At 38.7% G+C, this 12,863-nt stretch overlaps 1 protein-coding gene and 1 long non-coding RNA gene across 29 annotated transcripts in view; one reads left to right on the plus strand and one right to left on the minus strand.

The window, feature by feature from the left end:
- Positions 1-12,863, plus strand: part of LOC124864918 — a 273,328-nt gene that overhangs the window by 42,942 nt on the left and 217,523 nt on the right. The gene's annotated exons all lie outside the window — the stretch shown is intronic.
- Positions 1-12,863, minus strand: part of LOC124864913 (glutamate receptor ionotropic, NMDA 2C-like) — a 103,125-nt gene that overhangs the window by 32,386 nt on the left and 57,876 nt on the right. Inside the window, exon 5 of the mRNA XM_047359864.1 lies at positions 4,351-4,562. Within this exon, the coding sequence (XP_047215820.1) occupies positions 4,351-4,562 (212 nt within the window). The remainder of the gene's footprint in view (positions 1-4,350; positions 4,563-12,863) is intronic.

Raw genomic sequence — 12,863 nt, forward strand, 5'->3', positions numbered from 1 at the left:
TCAGTGTAACGGACACCGTCAGCTGATTTAATGTTTTCTCACCAAAGATGACCTATGACACGTACTGTTCTGGGAACAGCTATTTCTGTAACTGCTGTTGCAACAGACATCTGATTATTTCCTCTTTATCCCAGTCATGAGTACTGCTACCACATCCTCATCCTCCTCCCTCTTTTCGGCATCTAACTCATAAGCGAAGGAACACTCAAAACTTGCTTAACCGGGTTTTATATCAAGATAATTTTATGTTATCCATCTTGCACAGTGTGTCAGGCTTTACAAGCAGACTAATGTCTACATTAAGACCTCAGATGGCCAAAACCTTTATCCATGCTAATGAAGTCCAGCTACTTTACCAATAACCTGATTGTTTTGCAGCTGCTTGTCTGTCTTATCATAAATGTATGTGTTGCTTTCTTTTTGCCCTAGATTGAGTGGTGTCATTTTCTCAAACATCATAAATTCTCCCATTCCACTTGTAGCAGTCATGGGTGTTTTCACATGTGCAAGAATATTTGCATGTAAACTGTTTAGGCAGCACTAGAGAACATGTGATGATGAAAATGACACCTTTAGAACATGTTGGACATTGTCAGATCTGTGTATTTTTGCTAAATTCAGTTATCCATTTTTGCCAGCTGGTGACATAGCCTATCTTAAGAAACAAATTAAATTACTTACTACATCAAAATTAATTGTGTATACTATCAAATGTTCACTGTGTAAATCTTTTACACAACTTCAAAATATTAGTTTAGTATTCCTTCTTTTAGGATCACAGCCTTGGAGCATTTGTGTGTGTTGTTTCATAGAAAACAATAGGGATGTATCTTTGACACATGTCTGTAGCTGCCGATGTACAGGTCCTTCTCAAAATATTAGCATATTGTGATAAAGTTCATTATTTTCCATAATGTCATGATGAAAATTTAACATTCATATATTTTAGATTCATTGCACACTAACTGAAATATTTCAGGTCTTTTATTGTCTTAATACGGATGATTTTGGCATACAGCTCATGAAAACCCAAAATTCCTATCTCACAAAATTAGCATATTTCATCCCGACCAATAAAAGAAAAGTGTTTTTAATACAAAAAACGTCAACCTTCAAATAATCATGTACAGTTATGCACTCAATACTTGGTCAGGAATCCTTTTGCAGAAATGACTGCTTCAATGCGGCGTGGCATGGAGGCAATCAGCCTGTGGCACTGCTGAGGTCTTATGGAGGCCCAGGATGCTTCGATAGCGGCCTTTAGCTCATCCAGAGTGTTGGGTCTTGAGTCTCTCAACGTTCTCTTCACAATATCCCACAGATTCTCTATGGGGTTCAGGTCAGGAGAGTTGGCAGGCCAATTGAGCACAGTGATACCATGGTCAGTAAACCATTTACCAGTGGTTTTGGCACTGTGAGCAGGTGCCAGGTCGTGCTGAAAAATGAAATCTTCATCTCCATAAAGCTTTTCAGCAGATGGAAGCATGAAGTGCTCCAAAATCTCCTGATAGCTAGCTGCATTGACCCTGCCCTTGATAAAACACAGTGGACCAACACCAGCAGCTGACACGGCACCCCAGACCATCACTGACTGTGGGTACTTGACACTGGACTTCTGGCATTTTGGCATTTCCTTCTCCCCAGTCTTCCTCCAGACTCTGGCACCTTGATTTCTGAATGACATGCAGAATTTGCTTTCATCTGAAAAAAATACTTTGGACCACTGAGCAACAGTCCAGTGCTGCTTCTCTGTAGCCCAGGTCAGGCGCTTCTGCCGCTGTTTCTGGTTCAAAAGTGGCTTGACCTGGGGAATGCAGCACCTGTAGCCCATTTCCTGCACACGCCTGTGCACGGTGGCTCTGGATGTTTCTACTCCAGACTCAGTCCACTGCTTCGCAGGTCCCCCAAGGTCTGGAATCGGCCCTTCTCCACAATCTTCCTCAGGGTCCGGTCACCTCTTCTCGTTGTGCAGCATTTTCTGCCACACTTTTTCCTTCCCACAGACTTCCCACTGAGGTGCCTTGATACAGCACTCTGGGAACAGCCTATTCGTTCAGAAATTTCTTTGTGTGTCTTACCCTCTTGCTTGAGGGTGTCAATAGTGGCCTTCTGGACAGCAGTCAGGTCTGCAGTCTTACCCATGATTGGGGTTTTGAGTGATGAACCAGGCTGGGAGTTTTAAAGGCCTCAGGAATCTTTTGCAGGTGTTTAGAGTTAACGCGTTGATTCAGATGATTAGGTCCATAGCTCGTTTAGAGACCCTTTTAATGATATGCTAATTTTGTGAGATAGGAATTTTGGGTTTTCATGAGCTGTATGCCAAAATCATCCGTATTAAGACAATAAAAGCCTGAAATATTTCAGTTAGTGTGCAATGAATCTAAAATATATGAATGTTAAATTTTCATCATGACATTATGGAAAATAATGAACTTTATCACAATATGCTAATATTTTGAGAAGGTCCTGTACATTTCCACTAAGGACTCTCAGTATGTTGTTAACCTGTCAGACTTTAAAGTGAAAAAGAGCATATTAAATTTACAGGCTCTCTTGCTTTGATTTATGATTCAATTCTGGATAAAAAACCTCCTTCACAAGTGATCTTTAAACCAAAAATCAGAAAAAGTTATAAGTGATACTCTGATCTGTCATATTATGTTGACAAGTGTACATTCTAGCTTCCGTTTATTTAAAGTTTTATGGGGTTTTAGGACATCTATTGTTTTAAGGTCCATTAACTGGATCCCATCAAAGTTACTGTTTAGTTCCTACTAAAAATCCAGTTCAGTAAAGCTATGTTTGACTAATTATTATGAAATTATATTGTTGTGACTGTGTACATGAATTTCCCAAAAAGTTTAATAAATTTACTGATTTCTATTTTCTATGCAGTACCCACAATCCAACAGTGAAAACCTCGTACACAAAAATATACACCCTCCTGATTCTCCACTCTTCTTGACATTATTGGTTGAAGGCTGACTAGTTCGTTGACCTTCCATTGACTGCTGCTTTTTAAGAATTTTCATGATCTTAATGAAAGGGTAACTTTTTCTGATGGGAATTTTCATTTCTGTAGAGGCTGGAAGAGTCAGTCAGCATGAGTGCTAAAGCACGACTGTGCTTCATAACATTGAAGGGGTGCGATTTTCATCTTCTGTTCCCTTCACCTCGTTAACACCATTGTCAGTAATGGATAATGGCCAGCACTCCTATTGCCTGCTAATGAACACCAATATCAGTCTTTAGGTGTTCAGGATTGATGACATGGCCTAATCGTCCCATCTAATTGATACCCCACCATGCAGCACATATATTTCCCTGATTGGGTCACAGGGTGATCCCTGGGATATTGCACTCTGGCCAAGCAGCCTAATGAGTATTTCACCTCAATGAGTGATAAGAAGCCATGCATGCACTAATGGCAGGGGAAGAGCCTCTTAATCTCATGGCTAATGGCACTCTCAAGTTAGATACAAAATCAATTAAGATGGCTGTGCAAGCACATAAGGGTGTTTGAGGGACTCAACACTGATCAGATGTTGGTTTGTTAAAGGAGTTTGTTTTACTCAAGATGATTGAATGATTCACTCAGAGTCTGCAGACAGAAATAACAGTGGCAGAGTACAACACAGTGTCTGCATAACATCTTCAAGTGCTGGAGCAGTTAAAAGAAGTATTACAGTATTCAGTTTTAGAGGGTTAGTTTACCTAAGGAAACATCTATATATATATAGATGTTGTTTTTCCTCTGCAGAAGTATCTGATCCACATATAATGTTACAAAGTCTTCATAATCTCATACTTTGCATGTGCTGACAGTGTTTACATGTTGGGGGTTGGTGAAGAAGGTTAGGTGGCTTCGTCTCTGTGATTGGCATCAATGTTTGATTGTTTAGGTTCTTATGTTTTTGAATTGTTCCATTCACTTATATGCTGAAAAGTCACGTGGAAATTAAAGATGCTATACCATACATTACAGGGTCTTCAAAAGTCAAGTTTTAAATTTGAAATAATCTAAATTGTAGGCCTTACAAATGTTCAATTCGCACAGGTGTATGTTTTTTTTTTTTTTTAGAACAAACTAAAAAATTCATTCATTCATTCATATGTCTTAGTTCTGGCTGATGAATCTGGGTGTTGTTACCCTGTGACTAGGTCTGAGTGAATGACCTGAAAATAATACCATAATACACTTAGGTTTTATGAAGATACACAAAGTATTTTACGATATTTAATATCTTTTCTAATGGTGAACTCTATAATGCAGTGGCGACAAAACTGCTGCTCTTCTGAAGTACGGATTTCATATAATATTTGTAGAGTTTTTTTTCTCAGTAAGCTTACGCTTCTGTCTTGTTGGACTGTCGTCGGCAAGGTACAGTGTTGCTAACACAAGTACCAGTCACAGGGTCCACTGCTTCTACGATGACAAATGGCCGCTCTTCCAGTGTAGCCACAGTTAGATGTCTGTAATCCGACACCGGCTCAAGATAGGAGCCAAACCGCGGCCACACGGGATATCTCATCTGCAGGATTCCCATCTCATACGTCCCCACCTGCAGGAGTAAAGAGAAGAATGAGGAAGAAATCATGTTCCATCAAACTAGTAATAGTAAAACTGCACAATCCTCTACAATGTTCTTTTTCTGTTTTAAGATTTTTATCCATCCATAGCTGAGCTGTGAGTTGAGCTTTACTTTCCAGAGTCTTTAAGATATTGATTTTAGGTCACATATACAGTATAATTAAACATCTTAATGAAACTCAACTTCTTCTGATTTAACAGTAAGAGGACTTTAATTGGATGTTGAAAGGAATCGAGGATTTATGTAAAAGTCTGATATGTAATCAAGATCTGGAACAAAGTCACTAAGGTTTACTCATTTTAAAGAGCCGTGACCTTGTTAGGAGCTTTTCTTTTAAAGCTGCAGTGGGTAACTTCTGTTAAAATGTATTTTCTTACGTATTTGTTAAAACTGTCACTATGTCCTGACAGAAGGACACGTTGCTCACACTCCTCCCCCGCACAGTGAGTATCGTCTACAGATTGCTGGTGTGCTGCCTCTATGCTAATGGCGGAGAAACAACGTTGTTAGCAATCTCTGGGGGGGCTGATGGGCCAAGTCCACAGTTTTCTCAGAACTCCTACTGCAGTTTTAAGTCCTTTTTCCCACTGTTTCAATTCAGAAATGTATTTAATACTGATTGCTACACATTCTTTTAAAGTAGCTGGTCCATTAAAAGATATGCAGTGAGTGTTTAAATATAAACAGTTAAATATAAAAATAGTAATAAAGTCAACTGAAGAAACAGACCTACTTCATACGTAGATTGTCAAACACATTCTGTCATAATAACCAGCTTTTACACACTCATCTTTGTATGTAGTGGTGGGAAAGAACCTGGGAAATGATCAGTCATAAAAACTGATGCCTGTTTTCTATGTTTCTTTTAAAGAGCTCTAACCCTATATCTACTCCCCACTGTTTATGTTTATATAAGAGCAGTAGATGATAGCAGCAGCTTCTTTCCTAGAAGGCATTTGAACTACTAATCTTATGTTTCACCTTGAGATGTGAGATAATCAGTGCAAATGTGAGCTGATTCTGTTATTTAACATTTAAAACTAAGTGACTGCTTCTTTATATGTCAGTAACTTCCTGCAGATAAACAAAGTGTCTGAACAAATTGTTTTTCTGCCAGCATAATCATAATCTCTGCTGTTTATACAGGGAAAAAAAGCAATCCTATCTGAACACTGCAGTGAGTGTAGCTTGTCACAATGAAATGAAAAATGGAACATGGGGAGAGAAGTGCAAATATCTAATTTCTCCTTGGACTCTACAGTTGTTTTTCTCTGCTGCCAATCATATCGACCATTCTTGCGGCTTAGCTGTTGCTCCACTTCCGGGCATTTTGTCAAGTAAATCTGAATTTCAAATGACTGAAATACTTTAGGGTGAAGAAACAGATTTCCTCTGATCCTCAGACGTATTCATTGTTCATTAAAGCAGTAAAAATATCTTTAATTTCATACAGCACACAGCTTAAAATACTGTTGGTTACTTCCAAAGAACAAAAAACAAATACAATCATACAGACATTTCTAGCATTTCTACCATTAAATTAAAATGGCGAACAAGAGAGATAAGTTGCATAAAAAGTTGATCTTTTCCCACAAAAAAATCCATTTTCAGCAGAGAGACGATAATTTCAGGGTCTGTATTCATTACAGATAACCAGCAGAATAGAAGCAGCTTCTTATTGCCTTGCAGTTTAACCAGTTGCCAGATAACAGCTGCGTCAGGACTAATTCTCCTCCCTCTTTGGGGCCTTTTCAGTCTGTTACATTTTCTTTCTGTTCATCTTCCCAATGGATCTTCACAAGTCAATTTGACCTTTTGAACACTTAAAGCACCTGAATGATTTATAGTGAAAACGTACTTTTTAACAGCAACTGCTAGTGATAAGAACATTGCATTAATGCAGGTGTATTGAGTGAAACAGTGATGCATGCAATGTCTGGTGTATACGTTTTGTTTGGCAAGAGCTGGATTAAAACAGGTGATGTATGAATAGAAGGAGCTGGCTGCACAGCAGCATGTTCAGTGAGACGGCTGGAGAAAAAAGCAATCCAAAGGTTGAATTGATTTTCAGCTTGCAGTGAAAATAGGCTCAAGGCAACAGAAAGTTAAGCACAGAAAATAGAGTGCCTTACACATCTTGGGTGGAATTTAGTGAAATGAGCAAAATGTTGTTCTCTAAAGTAGAGATTTTCTTTTTCTAGCTTGAAATGTTTATGTAAAGGTCAGCGAGTTGGAAAAAACAAGTGGAGAATCAGGGAATGACGGTCCAACTTGTTTAAATCTTGCCAGAATTTTAGGTTGTACTTAATTAATCTATATGGTATACCAAACAAACACTACCTGTTTTTTTTTTTTTGTAATTTTCTTTTTATTTTCCTTGCTGATAGTTTAACATATCAAAGCAAATAGCCCATTCCAACAAACGGAAAAACTTGAAAACACCAATGAGAAAAGAAACAAAAACCACACCAAAAAGAAGAGTGAGTAAATAAAAAATACGTTTAACACTCCTCTCTGCAGCTTCTGTACTGCTACCCACCCATTACCCTATTAAGACAGTGTCTCGCCCACAGCCAAAATTGAATAGATTAAAAAATAATCTAAAAGGAGGAAATCAGGAAAATCTCATAGAAATAAACAAAACCCAGACTAAAAATAAAACAATTAAATGTGGTCTACTGAACATCTGAAGATCTCTCTCTTCAAAGACTTTGCTAGTTAGTGACCTGATTTGTGACAATCAGATTGATTTATTTTGCCTCACAGAAACCTGGCTGCAGCAAGAGGATTATGTTACTATAAATGAGTCAACTCCTACTAATTATTAAAATTTTCACATTCCTCGAAATACTGGGCGAGGAGGAGTAGCAACCATCTTTCAGTCTGATTTATTGATTAGTCCCAGACCAATCAATTGCTACAACTCTTTTGAATATTTATTCCTTAGTTTTCCTCATCCAAATTGCAAAGTATTAAAACCACTTCTGTTTGTTGTTTTGTACCGTCCACCAGGCCCTTACTCTCAATTTTTAGATCAGTTTTCAGACCTTTTATCTGATTTAGTGTTAAATACAGATAAAGTTATTATAGTGGGGGATTTTAACAATCATGTTGACACTGAAAGTGATAGCCTAAATATAGCGTTTAATGCTATCTTAGACTCAATTGGCTTCGCTCAAAACATTAACAAACCTACCCACCTTTGTCTTCATTCTCTGGACCTTGTGCTGACATATGGCATTGAGTGTAAAGACATAACAATATTCTCTCATAACCCTGTCCTGTCTGACCATTTCTTAATAACCATTGAGTTTAATTTAACCGAGTACTCCACACCTGAAAGAAAATTTCATTATAGTAGATCAATATCAGGCAATGCTGTAACAACCTTTAAAGAATCTGTTCCACTTTTAATTTCCTCATTATCACAGTTAAACACAGTAGAGGGCAATAATTTTGTTTCTGCCCCTTCACAAATTGATTCTTTTGTTCATAGTGTTTCTTCATCATTGCCTGATGCATTAGACAATGCAGCCCCCTTGAAAAAGAAGGTAATTATTCATAGGAGGCCAGCTCCTTGGTTTAATTCAAAGCTGCATACTTTAAAGCACAATGTTAGAAAATTGGAGAGTAAATGATGCTCTACACACCTAGAGGATTCCTACTTAATCTGGAAAAATAGCCTACTGTTGTATAAAAAGACACTTCGCCAAGCTAGAACAGCTTATTTCTCATCATTAATAGAAGAGAACAAAAATAATCCTAGGTTTCTCTTTAGTACAGTTGCTAAACTTACACAGAGTCATAGCTCTGTTGAGCCATCCATTCCCTTAGCTCTTAGCAGCCATGACTTTATTGGATTCTTCTTAAATAAAATTGATTCTATTAAAAATAAAATCTTTGACATACTCCTGAAGACGATTACTTCATCCTCATCTAGTGAGACAACATTGGAAATAACTGCAGAACCTGATCTGTGTTTGGACTGTTTTGATCCTGTGAAGCTTCCTGAGTTATCAGAAATATTAGCTTCATCTAAACCTTCAACTTGTATGTTAGACCCAATCCCAACCAAATTATTTAAGGAAGTGTTCCCTCTGATTACCAGCCCCATTTTAGATATGATTAATCTATCTTTAGTAAATGGATCAGAACCACAGGCTTTTAATGTAGCTGTAATTAAACCTTTAGTTAAGAAACCTTCGCTTGATCGAGATGACTTGAAAAATGACAGACCTATATCCAATCTTCCATTCTTATCTAAAATTCTTGAGAAAATTGTTGCTAATCAAATGTGTGAGCATTTACACAACAATGACCTGTTTGAAGAGTTTCAGTCAGGTTTCAGAGCTCATCATAGCACTGAAACAGCTCTGCTGAAAGTCACTAATGATATTCTTAAGGCCTCAGATAATGGACTTGTGTCTGTACTTGTCCTCTTAGATCTCAGTGCTGCATTTGATCCAGTCAACCATAATATTCTCTTAAAAAGGCTGGAATATGCTGTAGGGATCAGGGGAACAGCACTAGGCTGGTTTAAATCTCATCTGTCAGACAGATTCCAGTTTGTTCATGTAAATGATAAATCATCTTTAAACTCCAGGGTTAATTGTGGAGTACCACAGGGTTCAGTACTTGGGCCAATTCTCTTTACTATATATATATGCTTCCAATAGGTCAAATTATCAGGCAGCATAGAATACATTTTCACTTTTACGCTGATGATACTCAGCTTTACTTATCCATAAATCCTGATTAACCCAACCAGTTAGATAGACTACAAGCATGTCTTGAAGATATAAAAACTTGGATGACTTTAAATTTTCTGCTTCTAAATTCAGACAAGACAGAAGTTGTCGTCTTTGGACCGGAGTCTTTAAAAAAGAAACTGCTTAGTCAATCACTTAACCTGGATGGCATTAAATTGACCTCTGATAATAAAGTAAAAAACCTTGGTGTTATTTTTGACCAGGACATGTCATTTAAATCCTATATTAAACAAGTTTCTAGGATTTCCTTCTTTCATCTCCAGAACATTGCCAAAATTAGAAATATCCTATCTAGGAGTGACGCTGAAAAACTAGTCCATGCATTTGTTACTTCAAGGCGGGACTATTGTAATTCTTTACTATCAGGATGTCCACAAAATGCAGTTAAAAGCCTTCAGCTGATTCAAAATGCTGCAGCAAGAGTTCTGATGAAAATTAAAAAGAGAGATAATATTTCTCCTATTTTAGCTTCCCTTCATTGGCTCCCTGTTAAATCCAGAATAGAATTTAAAATTCTCCTCCTCACATATAAAGCCCTTAATGATCTATCTCCATCATACATCAGAGATCTGATTGGTCCATATGTTCCTAACAGAGCACTTTGTTCTCAGACTGCAGGTTTACTGGTGGTTCCTAGAGTCTCTAGAAGTAGAATGGGAGGCAGATCCTTTAGTTATCAGGCTCCTCTCCTGTGGAACCAGCTCCCAGTTTTAGTCCGTGAGGCAGACACCCTGTCTACTTTTAAGGCTAGGCTTAAAACTTTCCTTTTTGATAAAGCTTATAGTTAGAGTGGCTTAGGTTATCCTGAGCTATCTTCCTTATTTTTTACCTCCATCTTCTTCCCTCCCTGTTGGTTGGAGTAAGGGGGAGTCAGGTTTAGCCTAAACCGGCTCAGTTATGGTTGAGGTGCAAACACACCCTCCATTTCTGCTACCTGTGTGACCCCTTCGCTTTTCCAATGGTTATAATCAGTCTGACAGAGGGAGGTATCCCAATCCTTGTGGTTTTTAGTATAACAATGGCCATCAGTGGGCTGTAGATGGACAAACTTTATCAGTTTCTTATTTTATTTAGTGCTTCAACACGTGGCCTGTTCTGGGGTGGCTGGGCTCTGGCACTCGGTGGTTTGGTCTGGCCTCCCCGGCGGCCCCGTGCCATTCCAGACCCTTTGTGGGGTGCCTTGAGACGACATTGTTGTAAATAAGCGCTATAAAATAAATAAACTGAAACGGAAACTATCTTTGTAGTTATGCTGCTCTAGGCTCAGGCTGCTGGAGGACATAACGACCACTTTCACCCTCTTCGCTACATTCTCACACTACTCTCCAATTTCGCATTATTTGCTGTTACTTTATGTTCTCTCTTTTCTCTTCCTAGAAGCTACACCTGGCCTGACTCTGTGTCTACCTGTGACACCTTTCTGGAGAGGGGCATCGTCCGTTCTGCTGGCAACAACTTAATGCTCACCCTCTACAGATGATCCACATAGCCCTGTCTTTTAGTGTTTAACCCTTTCTCTCTCCTAGACATGGCTACTGACTGAGCTTTTACTGTAACTAACTATGTGCTCTCTTTCAGACTCTAACCTTGAAAACTGGCTCAGAGTTTATCTGTTCTTTCTTTCTAGGTAAAATGACTAAAGGAGCTACATCCATTAACATTTACTTTTCCTTCCCATAGAAAGTACTCCTGGATCAGTGCTTCTTTGTTCTTTGTGTCTCTGCTCTGTTCTCTCAAACCTCCAGTCGGTCGTGGCAGATGGCTGCTCACACTGAGCCTGGTTCTGGTTCTGCTGGAGGTTTCTTCCTGTTAAAAGGGAGTTTTTCCTCTCCACTGTCGCTACATGCATGCTCAGTATGAAGGATTGCTGCAAAGTCAACACCAGTGACTGTCCACTGTCTCTACATGCTCATCCAGGAGGAGGGAATGCTGCAAGTCACTGACTGGATGCAATCTGCTGGGTTTCCTTAGATAGAAAAACTTTTTATCCAGTTTGAATAAATAACTGAATCTGACTGAACTGTTCAATGGTTAGGATTAATTGGAATGTATGTGCAACATGTGTTGTGAATTGGCGCTATATAAATAAACTGAATTGGAAAAAACAAAAAACAAAAAAAAAACCATATAAATAAATATATATATATATATATATATATATATATATATAAAAATGGATCAGAAACAATAGAGGCTTAGTTAACAACCAGATACCTTGGTACGAACACTTTACTGTGTCCTAAAATAAGGGTATTAGGTGGGTGGATGTGGTTTTACATGAAGTCCGACCTTACAGGCTTTACATATTCTGACCATTTTGACCAAATCCTATAAAATGTATCTTTTTGTATCCCGAGAGAAAATGTAATATTTTCCTTGATATAAATTTCATGTACAGTAGCAATTCATTCCTCAATGGTAGGTGGTTCCGTTTTCAGCCATCTTCGTGTGATGGCCTTTTTACTGGCTGCAATAAGTAAACCAAATAATTTTTTATCATCTCTATCCAACTTTTGTTGTACATCACCCATATACTATGGAAGCAAATCGTTACCATATTTCAAATGAAAAAGCATTTTCAGAAATGCTTTTTCATTTTAAGAATGTGGCTGCATTATTTGACCCATAAATAAAATTAGTAATCAATCATCCTATTTGCATTTGCATTTTCTTCTTCACGACGGCACATTTTATGCCATAATCAAAAAGAAAACAAAGCAGACATTGCCTTTTCATTTTCGTGGTCTGCCTGCAAAGTACTGCCCAGAACTCAAAATTGCAGCAGAGCTGAGCTCAATTTTTGGCAGTGGCAGGCAGAACTGGTAGTTCCGGTGGCAGGCTGTGGCGGAACTGCCACAACCTGCCACCGAAGCTGCCACCGGAACTACCACAGCCTGCCGCAGGCTGGCAGGGGACTCCACAAGGATGCCAGAAGGTGCCAGACCGGCAATAAAAGCTTGCCAATGCGGTTGCCGCTGTTTTTGTGGAAGCTAATGCTGATTATCGGCAAATGGGATGTCATTATTGTTATAGCTTGTTACCTTTACATAATGATTTCATTATTCATTATTATTTAATAAACAGCTTTAGACCCATAACATAAGGTGATTGTATTTACTTGACATGGAAAATAAATAGCACTATGTGTATGTGTGACGTGTTGAAAGGATGACGAAGATTTATTGCACAAACAGCCGGTATATTATAGAACACGAGCGGCTATTCTGAATTGTCACTCACAGAAAAATATGAATAAATGCTTAAAAACACGCTGGATGTCCCAGGCCATAAAGCTGCTACCGGAACTGCCAGTTCAGCCTGCCACTGCCACAAATGAGCTCGGCCCTGCTGCAATTCAATCAATGTAATGCACTGCAGACGTGCACAGCGCCCCCTACCGAACAAGATGGGTAGCTCGGTCAGCAGGGAGCTGAGGAAGAGCGGCTGCTGACGTCACTCTGCTGCGCCCGCCGCTCGGAATGCTTTTTTGTTTTCGAGTTCT

This window comes from Girardinichthys multiradiatus, chromosome Y (assembly GCF_021462225.1).
Source record: "Girardinichthys multiradiatus isolate DD_20200921_A chromosome Y, DD_fGirMul_XY1, whole genome shotgun sequence".
Taxonomy (NCBI): Eukaryota; Metazoa; Chordata; class Actinopteri; order Cyprinodontiformes; family Goodeidae; genus Girardinichthys; species Girardinichthys multiradiatus.